This window comes from Danio rerio, chromosome 8 (assembly GCF_052040795.2).
Source record: "Danio rerio strain M-AB ecotype USA chromosome 8, GRCz13ab, whole genome shotgun sequence".
In the NCBI taxonomy this organism is placed as follows: domain Eukaryota; kingdom Metazoa; phylum Chordata; class Actinopteri; order Cypriniformes; family Danionidae; genus Danio; species Danio rerio.
This window is the reverse complement of record NC_141028.1, coordinates 325,001-342,834: the sequence shown is the minus strand read 5'-3', so window position 1 is coordinate 342,834 and position 17,834 is coordinate 325,001. Positions and strand designations below refer to the sequence as shown.

At 40.6% G+C, this 17,834-nt stretch overlaps 2 protein-coding genes across 6 annotated transcripts in view; both read right to left on the bottom strand.

Annotated features, from left to right (window-relative positions):
* Positions 1-17,834, bottom strand: part of lox (lysyl oxidase) — a 172,454-nt gene that overhangs the window by 114,837 nt on the left and 39,783 nt on the right. The gene's annotated exons all lie outside the window — the stretch shown is intronic.
* dmxl1 (Dmx like 1) overlaps positions 1-17,834 on the bottom strand; it is a 94,834-nt gene that overhangs the window by 57,233 nt on the left and 19,767 nt on the right. For all 5 annotated transcript variants that reach the window (XM_087264060.1, XM_087264061.1, XM_087264062.1 and 2 more), the window contains 8 exons: positions 15,912-16,560; positions 12,816-12,937; positions 10,244-10,333; positions 10,039-10,126; positions 9,576-9,695; positions 5,747-5,950; positions 1,838-2,892; positions 13-217 (listed from right to left, as the gene is read on the bottom strand). In XM_087264060.1, coding sequence (XP_087120186.1) covers positions 13-217; positions 1,838-2,892; positions 5,747-5,950; positions 9,576-9,695; positions 10,039-10,126; positions 10,244-10,333; positions 12,816-12,937; positions 15,912-16,560 — 2,533 coding nt within the window. The remainder of the gene's footprint in view (positions 1-12; positions 218-1,837; positions 2,893-5,746; positions 5,951-9,575; positions 9,696-10,038; positions 10,127-10,243; positions 10,334-12,815; positions 12,938-15,911; positions 16,561-17,834) is intronic.

The following is a 17,834-nucleotide window of genomic DNA, read 5'->3' as shown; positions in this document are numbered from 1 at the left end:
GCAGAGCCCTACCGTCAGTGCGCTCGTTAGCATTGGTGGCCGTCTCCTCGTCAGCAGCTAGCAGTGCGTACAGCGGCAGCGGCGGGATGGAGTCGATCTCAGTGTAGTCTGCGCTCTCCGTCCGGCTGAACATCTCTCGTGGGTCGCGGGTGGTGCTGCCGCTGGTGCTGATGGTGAGAGAACGAACACGCCGCTCCTGACCCTTCAAGGACACCACCTGACACACAAACACACTCCATTAAACACACATACACATCGCCTTTGTAGGACACTGCAGGACACACACACATTTATATACTGTCCACCCTATAATTAGTGTGTCTATCTTATGTAAACTACTTGTATAGTCCGCCATTGGATAGAAGGAGTTGATGGCTTTCATGTGACATTATGAAAACACTTTTATTACAGACAAACTACAACACTACATCAGAAAAAGGTGGACACTATGGAAAACAAATAAAGAAAGAGATTTCTAAATGTACTTTGACTTGTATTTCACAGCAGACGATACAACAAACATTATATTATGTGTTCCTCATCATTGTTTTGTTTTTCTAAATAAACAGAATCCTATTTTAGTTCTTGCAACAAAAAAAGTTGTATCAGTAAAGCATTCTGTAATGTTGCTGCGTTCAGGGGCTGAAGACACCAAGTGATGAAGTGTTTCATTCTGTCCCATTCCTCCTGCAAATAAGTCTAAAGGTTGGTGCACTTCAAAATGTGCCTCACATTCTCTATTGGAGACAGGTCAGGACTGCAGGCAGGCCAGTCCAGCACCAGTCTCCTCTTGAGCTGAATGTGGTTCTGCATTGTTGGACTCTGCAGGGCGTCCCTGGAGAAGAAGGCAGCATGTTGAACTCAAGAATCTCTCTGTGCTGTTCAGCATTACTGGAGCATCACAGAAGAGCAGGTCACCTTCGCCAAGAGCACCGACACAACCCCAGACCATGACAGAGCCGGGCTTCTAGACTTGTTGCTGGAGACAGTCTGGATGATCCTTTTCGCACAAGGCGTCCATTTCTCCCAGAAGCACTGCTTCATCTGAGCACAGGACACGTCTCCACTGTGTGATGCTCCATCCCAGACACCTCCGAGCACAGAGAAGCGCTTCTGGACACTGTTAACATAGGGCTTCCTCTTGGCACAGTGCAGTGTTGACTGGTGTTTGTGGATGTAACTCTGTATTGTGGTGCTTGACACAGGTTTACCGCAGTAGTCATGCTTATAGATGAATGAGGACTCTTGATGCAGCGCCCCCTAAGGGGTCGGAGGTCACAGTTGTTCAGCTTAGGCTTGCGCTCTGGTCTTTTATGCACTGAAACTCCTCCAGACTCCTTCAGTCTTTAATGATGTTCTGCACTGCTGAAGGTGAAATTCCTCTCTTCCTCTGAGGAGCATTGTGTTCACACTTTTCTCTCGTATTTGTTGGTAAACTGGTGATCCTCTGTCCATCTCTGCTCCTAAAGGACTAGAGCTTTCCTGATGAGCAGATCACCATCACCTGTGGACATCACCTGTGGACATCACATCATCATTCAGCAGATCACCTGATCACTGCCCTGACCTGCTCCTGTCTCTGTTTCTGGAGTATGTTGAGCTCTGGATGACAGCAGAGGATGGAGATTCACACATGAGCTGAAGCTGACCAGACACAACATCTAATATTGTGTGTTCACATTGTCTGCAATCAAACACAAGTCAAAGTACATCTGGAAATCACTGCTTTCTTTTTTATTAGCATTTTCCCTACTGTCTGAATGTTTTCTGATTGTGAAAGTGCTATAGAAATGAAGATAAATGGAACTGAATGTGAGTAAAGGTTGGATTGGCGCACCTCTCCAGCGATGCTCTTCACCAAGTGTGCCAGGATGGCTTTGGCACGTCGCATCTTTCCCAGGTCCATGAGCTCCAGCAGCTGCACGGGGTGGTACTGCGGCAGCGTGGGGAACAGCTGATGAGCCGCCTCGAACAGCCCACAGTCCTGCATCTCCTGCGGCAGGTCCAGCACCGTCCTCTTCCCGCTCAGCTTCTGCGCCAGACTCCTCATGGACCTGGATAGAGTCTTCTTACTGGGGTTCGGGCTCAGTCCGTCTTGCTTCAAAGAAGCAGCGCTGCCGGAGCTGCTGCTGAGAGTGTGTCTGTGCAATGAGGCCGGCTGCCACTGAGAATACACATGCATCTCGCAGTCCATCCCCACCACCAGGATCCCGTCCCGCACCCAGGACAGAGAGACAGGAATAGGTGGAGATCCCTCGACGGACGACACTAGATCCACCACCCTGAGCAGCACCAGCCGGCAGAAGCGGAGCTCCCTGCTGCAGTCTGAGGAGCCCAGATCTGGAGGCTTCCCGGAGAGCAGCCCGTACATGTAGAGCTTCGATCCTAAACCTACAGTTAATATGTGAGCGCCGTCCTCTCTGGACACCCAGTCCAGGTGCACCTGCCTCTTGATGCCTTTAGACGTGATGTTATTATTATTATTATTGATGAAACTCTCGCTGAGTTTCTCTGCATCTCCGCTGACTGTCAGCTTCTGCTCCAGGATCCACTGGGAGCCGCCGGTGGACTCGCACTGGAAGATGCTGATGTGCATTAGTGTGTCTGCGCTGTGGTGTGTGTCTGCGCTGAGGTGTGTGTGCGCGCTGCGGTGTGCGACGGCGATTCTGCTGGTGTGGCAGCAGCTGAGGCCTGCGATCGCTCCGCACACGTTCAGCGCGCTGCTGTTGGCCACGCCTGCCTCCACCAGCAGAGGCCACTCCTCCCACACGTATGTGTGCTCTGCACACGCGGTGCTGCACCGCCAGAAGCGCACGCTGCCGTCTGAGCAGGAGGTGGCCAGCAGATACGGAGCCTGACCGGCCGGCTGCAGGGACGAGGAGCTCAGGTGACCTGCAACACACAGCAGGAGTTTCCTTTAATAACCCATTATTAAAATAGTAGTATAGAAGTGGCGTACTGAAGTGGCATTTTCACTGTCCCACAATATAATCAGTATTGTCATCATTTAGAATTCAGTAAATACTTAAACATTTGTGTTTTCCATGGACCTCGTCTTATACGTCTATATGTTACACTGAGTCCCCGTTTACACGAATTCATTTTAGTTTTAAAATGGTGAAAGCGATCTGCGTCCACACTGACGTTTCACCTGGCATTTCTGAAAAGATCCACACTGCACCACTGAAAACACACATCCTGTGACCACACACACACACACACACACACTGTGGCATGCGCTGCAGCGTATGCACGTGTCTGAGCTCCAGGCTGCCAGTGGGTGCTTTGAGCAAAAAACCCCAGGTGAGAGCAGTGCACGTCACATTAAAGATCTACTGCTGCATCTCCTCTCACTATAGTTGTTAAACATGATATTTATCTCGTCTATATCTGAGGACGTATTACCAGACTTTGGTCTGCTGAGTCTATTACTTGTTCTCAGGTAACATGATTCAGCTGAGCCCAAAGATAAGTTAATAATGAATGTAACCGCAGACACTGATTCTGCATATTGACTGATTGCTCGCCTTTATTTCCTATATTGTATAAATGTGTTGTGCGTTATACTGTTATAATGGCCATAATTGATTATTAAACTGATGATCAGCAGAAGAGAGGGTGTGTTTCATAGTTTTCACTGAAAAAGGAGGCAGTGATGTTAGCGGCTGTTTTGTTATGAATATGGATACAGTGAAGATGACACTCATATAAATATGCAGCTACACGACGCCTCAACATTTCTGCTGTCTGTTAAGTTAATATCAAAATGAGAATAGGCAGTTCCTCATATCACATCTTCATTTTATTCTCGAGATAGTGAAATAGTGTAGCCTGCAGGGTGAAGTGAATGAGGTTATACAGAACACTGCTCCCGTTTCAGATTTACCCGACGTGTCCTCTGGAGTTTGTTTTTCATATCAAACTTGTGAAGTCTGAACTTACAGGGAGAGGATGCAGGACTTTGGCGCTCAAAAACTCCAGAGTAGTGTGGACGGATGGTGAAACCACAGCAGAACTTATGCGTTTAAAAATAAAACGTATTAGTGTAAACGACGCCTTAGAATATTCCAGCACTTGTGATTAAGTATGCAAATGCCTGCTGGATGTATAAACCTGTTAATGGTTTAACAAACCCCTCCACTTAATCAGTTCGTCAGTATTAGATCAACTGTTCATGGTTGCGTGTAGAAGAGACTATATAAGGACAGTAAGCTTAATTTCAGTCTTTATTTTCAATAAAAGATGCACAAGAATAGACTATTATACCAACTATTGTTAGAGATATAAGCCCGTTTCACACATACAAACCTTTGCAGAAAATTACCAGCTATTCGTATGTGTGAACAGGCCCTTTTTGAAGACACCGGTAAATTCGTTCCGGCTATTTTCCAGTAAGTGAAGTTGTAACATTACCAGTAATTTGCCGAAATGTTGTGCTGTGTAAATGCAGAAGGAAGATTGCCGGAAAGAGGGTGTTTACGTCTAGAATGCACTGACATGAGACGTCTACTTTAGCCAGTCTTTTTTTAGACTACCGGTTACGGTAATTTTACAGATATCTACCGGTATCGCTGTGTGAAAGAGGCTATTGAAACATGTGAAGTATTTAAGGTCAAATTAAAATATGGTTAATTAGTTCTTATTTTTTATTTATCTATCGCCAAATTAGCAACATTTGGCTTTTTTATGGATATACATAAAATATTACATGATAAAAACAAATTTATATTTCAATATAAAGTTACTTAGACAAACATATAGGATATAAATGAATAAAAGTCACACAAAAAAATACTGCAAGTTAAATATGATTTTTCAGGTTAATTTTTGATAAATATTTTTTTAAAACTCTTCCTGGTGGTGGCTTTTTAAAAATGTCCATTAAAGTACACTCCTTATAAAAATCTCCTCTAATGGAATTTAAACTTCCACATTTCCACAGGATATTTTTGATGGTAAGAGCAGTCTGGCAGTACTTATTACATATAAGTGGTGCTTCGTTATTCAGTTTATACAAATGAGTCAGCCTAGAATGTCCAATTCGACATCTAGTATAAACAGTTTAATCATGTCTGGTCTCAAAATTATAATTTGCTAACCGCCTTTCATTTATTTTCAGGTTAATTTCATGTAATTTATTATTTATGCAGTTGTTTCAGTCTAGTTGCCATGTTTTGTTTATGTGCAAATGAATTGTGGCTTTGGTTAATTAGTTCTCAGCGATGTCAACATTAACATACTACATTTGATAGCCTGGGCTAGGTCTGCTGGGCACTTTATATGTTTTATTCATGTTTTAAGCATTGTGATATTTAATTGTAAAGTTATTTTAACGTGTGTTTTAAATACATTTTCTTTAGAGTGACTCATTTTAACATTCTGTCCAGGAACAACAGATGAAGACTGGCTAAATCTGGTACATTTACAGAAATGTTTTCATATAACGTTCACATATGAGCTTTCAGAACAATATATGAAGAGTTTATATCAAGTGCCATCTAGAATATTCCTTGACGATGAGCAGTTTTCTCTGCCTCTTATGTTTATGTTCAGTTATTTCATGTTAAATCTGATGAAAACAACCTGTTCTTAACCTTAAAAGTAAAATTACTGTATCAAAACATAGGAGCCTGAGAATAATGCTGATGTTAGAGGAAAGTTTCAGAAGGCACTTAGAGGATTTTGCATCTAAACTCTTCATATATATATATATATATGCACAGCACTGTAACCCATGTGAGCTGACCTGCAGCAGGCGTGACCCGTAGAACCTCCACCCCCTGCGGGAGCTGCATCTCCTGGCTGTAGACTCTGCTGCTGGTCAGGCTGAGCCGGCAGGCGCTCTGCAGGTTGGAGGTGCTCAGTTTAGATCTGGAGGAACTGACCGACTCAAAGTTACACTGGGCTGATGGAGAGACCGTCTGCTTTTCTGCAGGAGGCTGAGTTTGCTCTGAAACAACAGAGACAGGCATATATAACTTCATATAAATAATACCACACATTAATATATACAGTCAAAGTCAGAATAATTCACTCTCCTGTGACTATTTATTTCTTCACATATTTCCCAACTGATGTTGAACAGATTCTGGAGTTGTTCACAGTGTTTCCTCTAATATTTGTTCTTCTGGAGAAAGTCATTTGTTTTTTTTTGGCTAGAATAAAAGCAGTTTTTAATTGTTTAAAGCCCATGTTAAGGTTAATATTATTAGCCCCTTTAAGCTAAATTTGTTTCAAATTGTCTCCAGAACAAACCACTGTTTTACAATGACTTGCCTAATTACCCAACTTTACCCTAATTACCCTAGTGAAGCCCTTACATGTCACTTTCATGTCACTTGAAGAATATCTAGGCTAATATTAAAAAAAGAAAGAAAAAATAAGTCCGTTATTAGAGATGACTTATAAAAAAACAGAAATTGTGGAAAATATACAGCCATGCAAACTGAAGAGGAGGGTGAACAATTCTTCAACTGTAAATATAAAGATTGAGTGTTGTATTTTATATCATTCATTCCGTAATTATGCTTATCCATCAAACTGACTCCAGTCGAACACTTAACAATTAAACTATGCAATATGTAAAACAGTGATGTGCACCATTTGTGATATTCCAATAATTCAAACATACAGTGCCTATAAAGTCATCATAAGCTGTATAAAATCTACACCTTTACTCACATTACAGCCTGCTGTCAATAAGAGCTTGAGGATAAAGCTGGATTTATACTTTCGCCTGGCGCCGCATCCCGCACCTCCGCTGACTGCGCACGCACCTCACCAATTGGACTAAGCTTTTATACCTGCCGCGTTCACAGTTGTGATGTTCTCAAAAACGGCAGGGGCCGGTCAAAAGAAACCCAGAGTAAAGTCAGACGGATAAACAGAGAAGTAGGACATTTCCAGAACTACGTCATATCATCAATATCAAGTATAAGATTTTTAAACTATTTTTATTTTGTTTATATAAATTACTTTAATGATTATACTGATTTTTTTCACCATTCAAGATTTATTTTAATCAAACTTTGATGCATCTCTTGCTTTTGTTCATATCTCGGACAGTTTTACCTATTAAAGTGTATTAAAATATTAATGACATTAGAGCATGGGTTGCTCTACAAATGTATTTTTTATTATGGCAAGAATAAAAGCAAAAAAAAAGTGCACTTACTAAAGAATCCAGATGATTGTTTGTTTTTTATTTAGCCCGCTCCACAGTCCTATTCTCTACTCATGCTAAAAAGGCAATAATAGTCCAATAAAGCCCAGAAAAACAGGGCATCAGTATACTGTAAACCGACAGGTTCAAATATTCCGTTCCAGTTATCAAAGACATCATTTGAAAATTGTTTTAAATTCAGATGTGTAATTTAAACATCAGGGTGAATTCTGTGACTGGTGGAACAACATATTTCTGTATTCGTGTATGTGGGTCTCCACTTCTGCCAAGGCCACTTTTGGCTTTAACAAACTCATCCCTCAGGTTTCTCCAAACTTTTTAACAAAACCTTTCCTCCTTTCCCACAGCTGTTGCAATTTCTAGCCAAGAATTATTGTTCATCTGGTTATCTCTCTGATCATGCATGGACGGATCATGAAGATGTGTGTACAGTCACACCTGATTCAGACAAAGGGCCCTATCATACACCCGGCGCAAGGTGCGACGCAATAGTTGTTTGCTAGTTTCAGCTTGGCGCAAGAGTGGTTTTGAGGCGTTGCGCTACACTGTTTAAATAGCAAATGCATTAGCGCTCATATGTGCGCCCATAGGCGTTCTGCTCTAAAAAGGAAGGCGATATGAGGCGGACCGCTGGCGTGTTGCTATTTTGAGAAACTATAATAAGATTTTTCATTACACCAAAACAAAGCCGGTCTAAACTCCAGCGCAGAGTTGCGCCTCGCTTACACACTGCTTAACACAAGATGTAGAGCAATACGCAAATATCTTTACATAAGAAGAAAATTCAATATTAATGATATATATATAGGATATAATAAGAATAGTTATAGAATATAAATATAAAGGATTAAAATATTACAAAACATATTATTTTCTAGCCAACATAAATATGAAAAATCACTGCTTTATGTCTTCTTCATCTCGGGAGGCTTTTTCAGTTCATTCATCACAATGTGCTTCTGTATAATGTTATTATTATTAGCAGTATTATTTATTATATCCATATTTATATTTGATTTATTAAAAACAAGCTTAGATTTGTCCAGCTGTCAGGTTTTAGACCATATGGGGCACAGCATGTGTTTTAGGATATAACTCAGGTTTTTGAGCACGCTTCATTATTATTGTTCATTTATTCCTCTGCTGAAGATTAGAACTGAATTCAGAAATAGTTTTGAAGCAAATCTTTGCGCTTAACAAACGAAATTAATTATTTATAGGCTAATTGATGTCTGTGCGTAAAGGTTTCCCTATCCACGAGAGTGAAAGTGAAAGTAGATCATTTATTGTCATTCTGGCGCTGCAGATGCTCTGTTTAACTGTTTTCTCGCTAGTGAAATGCTCAGTTTCTCCACTTACTTTACGTCATGTAAATAGCAAATGTGTTTATGTCAGGACGCAACTGGCTCTTAAAGGCAATGGGAGATGAGACTCTGATTGGTTTATTCTCAAAACACACCTATAACTCAGTAAGAGAATAAGCTCAGCCCTGTTAGACCATGCGCCACGGCAGATTTATCCGTCCTTAAAATAGCAAAAGTGGATTCTGACGCCCTGAATGTGTTTGTGCTATGCGCATGGACCGTCACAATAGAGACCAAAATCTCTTCAAAGTGTTTCATATTCAACTCAAATCAAACGCGGCGCTGCACGAACTGTTTGCTCGAGTCTCAAAATAAATCATGCGCCCCACCAGCTGAAATCATGTCGCACGCACCCAAAACAACCTCTGCAAACACAGCGATGACGTCACATTCGCCACGCACACTCAAGCGAACTAGCGGACGCGTTGAGTATAAACCAGGCTGTAGAAAGGCACAGGATAGGAAAATAGGTGACAAAATCATTTTAAAGACTGGAGAAGTGATCAGGAATGTGATCAGATTGTATGACAAATAAAGTCATTATTCTACAGCGGTATGATGAGCTACTATAGGCACTGTTGCACAGCCCAACTCAGGGTCTGGCTTTTTCTGACTGAGAATGAAATGTTTAACTCATGCCTGATGAGGTGACGCACTGGTACAGTAGGTAGTGCTGTCGCCTCACAGCAAGAAGGTTGCTGGTTTGAGTCTCGGCTGGGTCAGTTGGTGTTTCTGTGTGGAGTTTGCATGTTCTCCCCGTGTTGGTGTGGGTTTCCTCCGGGTGCTCCGGTTTCCCCCACAGTCCAAACACATGTGGTATAGGGGAACTGAGTAAGCTAAAGTAGTGTATGAGTGTGAATGAGTGTGTATGGGTGTTTCCCAGAGATGGGTTGCAGCTGGAAAGGCATCCGCTGCGTAAAACATGTGCTGGATAAGTTGGCGGTTCATTCCGCTGTGGGGACCCCTGATTAATAAAGGGACTAAGCTGAAAAGAAAATAAATGAATGAATAAATAATGCCTGACGAACCCATGCTGACGGGCTCTGCGTGGAGCTGTAGATGCCACATGTGCAGGAGTGACCTGCGGCTCTGCGTGATCTCCACCACCACCAGGAAGAACCGCGCCGAGAACAGCATCTGCCTGGAAACTGAGAGAGAGAGAGAGAAAGAGATTACATATTTTCAACTTGTATTAGTATTATTATTATTTTGAACATGCCCTAGTGAATATTTATTTATTCGTTTGTATTATTTTAATGATTTATATATAACGATTAATTAATACAATTATTGATATAGTTTAGAGTATACATGTAGCTGTTTACATAACTATTTCACAGATCTATTATTGTTTTCTTTTTATGTATTATATATATGTTTGTTCATTATTTATTGCTTTGGCAATACTGTAGACGTCAATCTCATTTGAATTTGAAAGGGAGCGAGAGAAAAAACAGAATGAAGTGAGAGAAATAGAGCGAGATCTCCTACCAGACTCCTCTTCCTCCTCCTCTGTGTTGTGGTTTCCTAGGATCAGCTGCTCCTCAAACACATGCAGCATCTGCATCTCCTTCCCCTGCTGCACACGCACGCACGCACGCACGCGCACACACACACACACACACACAGCAGAGCAGATGAGGAGCTGCACATCTGGAGCAGATCTCACACATATAGAAGCAGATGTCATACGTACAAACTCTGTGATGGCGTCCAGCTCGATGATGCAGCCGGGTCGGGCCGTGGACTGCTGGCTGATGATGTTGAACACCTCTCCTACATATTTCTAGAGCACAGAGACATGATCAGACATATGCAGCAGTCATACAGTTTCATTCAATGCTTCTTAAAGCAGACCTAATAGGCTGCTTTTTGCAAGCTGTAAATGCATCTCTGCTGTGTCTAGAGTGTGTGTGTGTGTGTGTGTGTGTGTGTGTGTGTGTGTGTGTGTGTGTGTGTGTGTGTGTGTGTGTTTGAGCTAAGAATAGCACACAGATAATGGTCTCTTACTCTCTGAACGAACCCTTTTAGGCTTAGATCCTAAATATCTTCTCATTAAAACCACATCTTTTCTGGCAATAATGAGAGATGATTTCACTGAAATGACATCTTTACATATCCATGACGTCTTTTTAGTACAAGAAAAGTTTGTTTTAAAGAGAAAATATCTTTAAACAAAATAATATCTTGTTTTTACGAGAAAATGTGGTTTAAAAAAGAAAATATTTAGTTTTTACGACTATTTTTACGTAAATTTGTCATTTGAACAAGAGAAGACCTTGTTTTCACTGCAGTCGAGTGTAAGAATAATAAGTGTGTGGCTTCAATGCGTCACTATACAACACATGAAAAAGATGAAACCCTGTGAACAGATTAAACACAGCAATGGAGGAAGAGCGCTCTTATTATCTCAGCTGTCAGTCAGCGCCCACTCTGTTTTTCTGGGTCACTGCGTCTTTGCGTGTGCAGTGTCGATGCAGACATCAGATATCAGTCTGTTTTAAAAGATAACGCAGGCAGGAAGATAAATAAATAAATCAGATACAGTCACAAAACCAGAGCTGACCATCAGGACCTGCGGTGTAATGCAGCCTGGTTTATACTTTGCGTTTGTTTATACTTTGCGTTGTGTTATGGTTTATGGCTTGCGTGTAGCCGTGCATTTATACTTCTGTGTGCTGTTTGTGTTGCTCTGCAATAACACTTCTGAATCGCTGGCTGGCAGTGGATCTTTTGCCTGCAGTGATTAATGTGCTGACTGCATTTATTCAATAACGAAATTAAAGTGTTGACAGTTTATTTGTTTCACACTAAAATTAGTTATTGGTAATGCCGAGTTCAGACTGCAGGATTTTACCGTGATTTTGGCTCGCCGACAGGTTTTGACAAATCGCAGACAAATGGCTGTAATCACAGGCAAATCAGTGCTCGTGCACGCCAGTGACAACCACACAGTGTGAACTATCAAACACGCGATCTGAGAGAATCACCGATGAGTCGCCTATGGCCAGGAGATATTTGGCGTGCTGATCATCTGGAGCTGTCGGCGATTCGCATCATGCCGTGTGAAATAACATCAGCGATCACCAACAGCCAATCAGAGAGCAGCAGGCGCTAGTGTGTGTGTGTGTGTGTGTGTGTGTGTGTGTGTGTGCCTGCAGGCCAGCGGGAGGATGAGAAGTTGAAAGCGCTCATCTTCAGTTTATTAGGACCCAAGAAATGGAGGAAAAATACTGTAAATTTGGCAACACCCGTGTCTGTTTGACATGTCATCTGAGCAGTACGCACAACCGTGTCGAAAAATAAAAAAAGTTTAAGAGTAACTGCTCCCATTAAAGCCCGGTGAGCAAAATGAGTACACTCTCTAGCCCACTGAAGGCTTCTTTCTCGTGATGTAGTTAATAACATGCTGTATATTACGTGACCTCGCGTTGTTTCCTTGTCTTCTGTTTGGTTGTGAGACGTAGTTTGAACAAAGTTGTTGTGATTCTTCCTATTGTAAAGGGGTGCACAAACCTTTTTCTTTAAAGGACCAAAAAGCTAACTAAATTAGTGGTTGTGAGCCAAATATATATACCAAACATAAATATATATATTATTTGCCATGTGTAATTCTCTTAAATTTAAAAATATCTCAATAATATTGCTTTAAATTCTATTATTATTTTTTATATTATTTTTTTATAGTATATTTATTTTATATTATATTATTATTACTCATTTTTATTATTTGTTTTTATTTTTATTTTACTTGTTTCTATATTTTTTGTTTATGAAAAGCACTTTGAATTGCCACTGTGTATGAAATGTGCTATATAAATAAACTTGCCTTGCCTAACTAATACAGTATTACTTAATAATGAACATATTACAGTAAAAGCATAAACAATCCCATTTATAACACAACAAAGTTTGATGTGATCTTCAGATGGGATCAAATCAAAGGTTACCAAGGGCCAACTTTGGCCCACAGGCCCTACTTTGCACATCTCTGATCAAGAGCCTTCATGGCTGAAGAGAAATACACTGCTTTTTTTCACCTAGGCAACCCTGAATAATGCTGGAATATAATTGGTTGAACATGCAGTGGGCGGAGCTACAGACCAGATCAAAGTCAGACACATTTACAAAGCAGAATAACTGACTTTAGCACTGAAGTGTGTTCACTTAGCGTGAGTCCTAAACATCTGCAAACATATTAAAGGTATTTTTATGCTTTAACAGAATCAGAAAGTACATATTAATATAGAAGGGGTGTTCGTTCTTACAGAGATGTCAGGGTTGGAGAGTTCGCTCAGCAGTTTTTTGGCCTCAATAATAGCCTGGTAGAGTCTGAGCGAGTGTCCGTCGCTGGCGATGAAGCATGCGCTGGGTGAGTTTCCATACACACCTTTAGGAAGCAAAATGAAATATTAATAGAGCAGCAGTAACATCCAATCAGCTTCAAACTGGAAATCACAGAGACGGGATGTGCCAGGGATCCTCAATGAAACTTTAAAAGATGCAGAGTAAATATTGATGAGCCGAACACATATTTATGAATAATCTATTCTGTTCCCCACTCACTCATTAATAGATGCAGCTCAGAGAACAGCACAGATGATCCAGGCGCAGAGTGCTTTCTGCTGTACTCTACTCTTACTGTCGTTTTTACCTTAAAGCAGTGCTACTCTTCCAAAATAAAACATTCTGACAGCATTTATTCACCCAACACTCCACCCAGTTTCTTTCCTCTGCTGAACACAGAAGAAGATATTTTGAACAATGTTCATGTCTGATGGTCACTATTGACATCTGCAGTAGATAAAAACACTAGGGAAGTCAATGGTGAGCCTAACTACAAGTAGAGATTAAAGATTTATGATGAGCTGGTGGAAAATGTATACAATTATCTGATGATTCAAATTAGTTGTGATGTGTGTATATATGTGGATCATATTAGGGGTGTAACGGATCATAACCCATGGTTCAGAACACACATGACCTAGATTAATTCCAGTATTTTTGTTTTCCTGTAAGATATATGAGGACAGAAGATAAGGAGGCTCCTAAAGGCTTTATTAGGATATTACAGATATTTTCTGTCACTGCTTGTTTAGTCTACATTAATGCACTCAGTATAAAGCTGCACAATTAATCACTTCAACTTTACATTTCGTTGCTTGATGTGCTTTTTATGAAGAATTATTGAATGGCTTTTCTTTTAATGGTTGTTTAACCCTTAAAGACTGAAACAGCCGCCTGTGGCTAAAAATAAGTATTGCTCTTAAATGTTTAATAACTTTTGATCTGCTGATCTGATCTGTACAATTCAAAGATTGGCATAAAGAAGAGAATCTAAGCTTTCCAACGCTGTGACACATTTCATCACGGACCTTCGGAGGCTCCGGAATTAGTGTGGTTACATCATCACATTTTGACAACTCTGATTTGACTAAGGAACGCTCGTGGCTTGTGTCTCCAGACATGATGCATTGATGCATTGTCCCTCCTCCATGCCCAGATTGGTTCAGACTTGCTCTCTCTCAACCAATAAGCATAGGTTTCACTTTGTGGATCACCAATCAGCTATTTGAACAACCCGGAGTGAGAAACAGGCAGTACATTTACGCACGGCTAAATAAAACGCAAAAAAAAAAAAAAGTTTTGCATGAAATAATTCTCAAACTGAGTACTTTTGCATGCACAACAGCACAGAAACATGACCAAACAGTGACACAGCAAAGATGAAGTGCTGGTCTTGCTGTTTTCAAGGGACTCAAATGACGGTGCGTCAGTTGAGAAGTTGAGAAGCAGCAGGGTCAACACCATATCCATGCTGCCACATAAAACCTAAGGATGCTCCATGCTGAATCCAGTTTAGTTATGCAACTATTTATACTATAGTAAATATTTATATCTAATTTTTTACTGAGGATTTGCACCATGTTTATTTAGACTTTGATTCGCATTATTTTCTTTTTTTCTTATTTTTTATGTGTTCATTGTAAGTGGTGTTGTTTATGGTAACTGAAAATATATTATTTGGGAAAAGTCAATCTTGCTTCAGTGTCCTGTTATTTTGTAACGATCTTTCCGTTTAGTTCATTCCCAGAACTGTTGGGCAAATACATTGTCAGTAAATAAATGGGTCCCACTTTATATTAAGTGGCTTTAACTAATATGTACTTACATAGGAACTAATTTTTGTTACAATGTACTTATTGTGTAAATACATGTGTTTACAGTGTACTTATGCTTGATTAAATACATGTATGTAATTACATCTGTAATTAACTTCTGTAATTACATTTGTAAATACACTGTTGACCATTTCCTACACCTTAACCCACCCTTAAACCTACCCATACCACCAAACCTGTCCATAACCCAACCCCTATCCCAACTCAAAAGTGTTCTCAAATACATTATAAACACCGTGAGTACATTGTATTTATTTTTTGATGTAAGTACATAGTAGTTAAAGACACTTAATATAAAGTGGGATCAATAATTGCACTAGTTTTTTCCCACTGGAAATGGGAGAATAACATTGAAATAAATTGCTATGACTTGCTCAGGGAATAGTGGATGTAGACAAAATTTATTTTGGAAGTATAAAACATCATAGCGTGTATTTCTAAAGAAAAAAATCAAACTTCATGAGGTTTTGTTTGTAATAACTAGAAAACGCCACTTTTTAAAAAACAGTTTTCTTAAAATTTTGCAATATTTTCTGTCTGTTCAAATGTTTTTGGACTAAAAAATATCATAGACTGGACTTTTAACTTTTCTCCTGTTTAAAATAATAAATGAAACTTGAGGCTGACAGCTAAAATAACAATAAAACTGCTTTAAAAAAAAAATAATAATAATATAGGCCCTTTCACAGAGATGGGTTGTGGCTGGAAGGGCATCCGCTGCTTAAAAACTTGCTGGATAAGTTGGCGGTTCATTCCGCTGTGGCAACCCCGGATTAATAAAAGGGACTAAGCCGACAAAAAAATGAATAAATGAATGAATATAGGCCCATTAGGTGCCCACAAAATACCTCTAGGTCTTTAAGGGTTAATGCCATCTACTGGTTGAATAATGTAACTGCTACAGTTTTCAACAGCGTTGCATCAAGCGGTGACTTTTATCTGAACAATGCGCTGTTCTTCCAGGACTTCTGTGTTATTTAATTGTTTGTAATCAACTAAAAAGGGTAAAAACTTAATGTCTTTCTTGATCAAATGCAGATCAAATTTGATTTGTTTTAAATCGTGACTGAATCGTGAATCGTGAGATTAGTGTGGTGAATGGTATGGAATCGAGAGTCAGGTGAATCGTATCATCCCGAGTGTACAGTGTGTTATTAGTGATGTGGAGAGTGTGACTCTGACCGAGGCAGTTGCTGGGGATGAGCGTGGGCAGCCAGGCCACATTGGAGAATGCAGAGGTGTGCAGAGAGTTGACCCGCGCCAGCTCCGAGACGCCACCAGAGAAGGAGAGGGGCCCGACGGGATCCACTCGCCACAGGATCAGCTCACTGTACACCGCATTGGGATCCTGGCCCACTCCACCCGACGCCACTCTGCTCCTGCGGGACGCAGTCTGGGTCGGGGATGGGGTCTGGGTTTGGTTCTGGGTGTTGTGGTGTGAGGTGGTCAGCAGCAGCGGCAGCACCGAGTGGCAGGCCAGGTCATTGAGGTGGAAGCGGTGACCGCAGTACCGGGATTTATGGGACACGCTGAGCACCGTGGAGAAGGCGGAGTCCTCGGCGAAGCTCACCGCCCACTGGTTGAGGGATCCGTCAGTGTGTTTGGAGATCATCAGGACACTCGGGGTGAAGATGCTGAGGCGCAGACTGCTGCTCGAGGGCTTGTTCTGGGTGATCAGGGCGGAGGACGAGTGCAGGCCGGCGGGCCGCTGACGCCCCTGCTGGAGCGCCAGATCCACATTCCTGTTGCAGGCGTACATCACCACACTGCCGCTCAGAGAGTTAGCGTCGCCCGTGGGGAACGCCACCGGGATCCTGGACACGAACGACACCTGCACACACAGAGGACAGCAGAGGTGTAAAGCAGGGTTCAGACACACTTTACTACTAAAACTCCAAGACTTTTACAAGACTTTCAAGCTCATTTACAAGACTGAATGTTTCATCTAACGTCTACATATACAGCTGAGGCCAGAATTATCAGCCTCCCTGAATTATCAGCCTCCCTGTTTATCTTTTCCCCAATTTCTGTTTAACAGAGAGCAGATATTTTCAGCACATTTCTAATCATAATAGTGTTAATAACTCATCTCTAATAACTGATTTATTTTCTCTTTGTCATGATGACAGTAAATAATATTAGACTAGATATTCTTCAAGACACTTCTATACAGCTTAAAGTGACATTTAAAGGCTTCACTAGGGTAATTAGGGTAACTAGGCAGGTTAGGGTAATTAGGCAAGTCATTGTATAATGATGGTTTGTTCTGTAGACTATCGAAAAATATATAGCTTAAGGGGCTAATAATATTGACCCTAAAATGCTGTTTATTAAATTAAAAACTGCTTTTACTCTAGCCGAAATAAAACAAATAAAACTTTCTCCAGAAGATAAAATATTATCAGACATACTGTGAACATTTCCTCAATCTGTTCAACATCATTTGGGAAATATTTAAATAAGAAAAATAAATTCGAAGGGGGGCGAATAATTCTGACTTTAACTGTTTGTGGTAAATAATAAAACGAAACCATGCACATTCAAATTTATTACAAAACAAACAACATATTCACATACAACTCTTCAGTTTAAATGTGTTTATTAAATCTGTGTAAATTGTGTTTAGATGAGGTTTACACAGCGCTCATGATGTGAGAGCATGTGATTGGCCATGGACAGAACAGAAGTAAAGACAGCTAGCCTATATTCTAGTACACTGATATCTGCTAAACAAATTTCCACCACTTTTCTAAAACATTTGTGTTTTTTTTGCAAACTTTTTCCTGTCCTAGAAAATGCCGTGTTGAAATGAAATGACTTTCCAGGTTTTCATGACCGTCTGAACAGTATGAGTGTTGGATATGTTTTTCTTTCACAGCAAACTCAGTGTTGTGCATGAGAAAAGACCTTTACCTGAATAATGCACGAGGCAATCTGATATTACCAGTGTAAAAAAAGTCTAATAATGTTGTCCACACCTCAGCTGAGATGTCATACATACAATGAGAGCAACGACTGCAAGTGTGAAATTTAGATTAAGTTAAGTTGTGGTCTTTTGACTGAAATTCCATTTTAGCTTCAGCCATATTTTAGTCTTCTGAATCA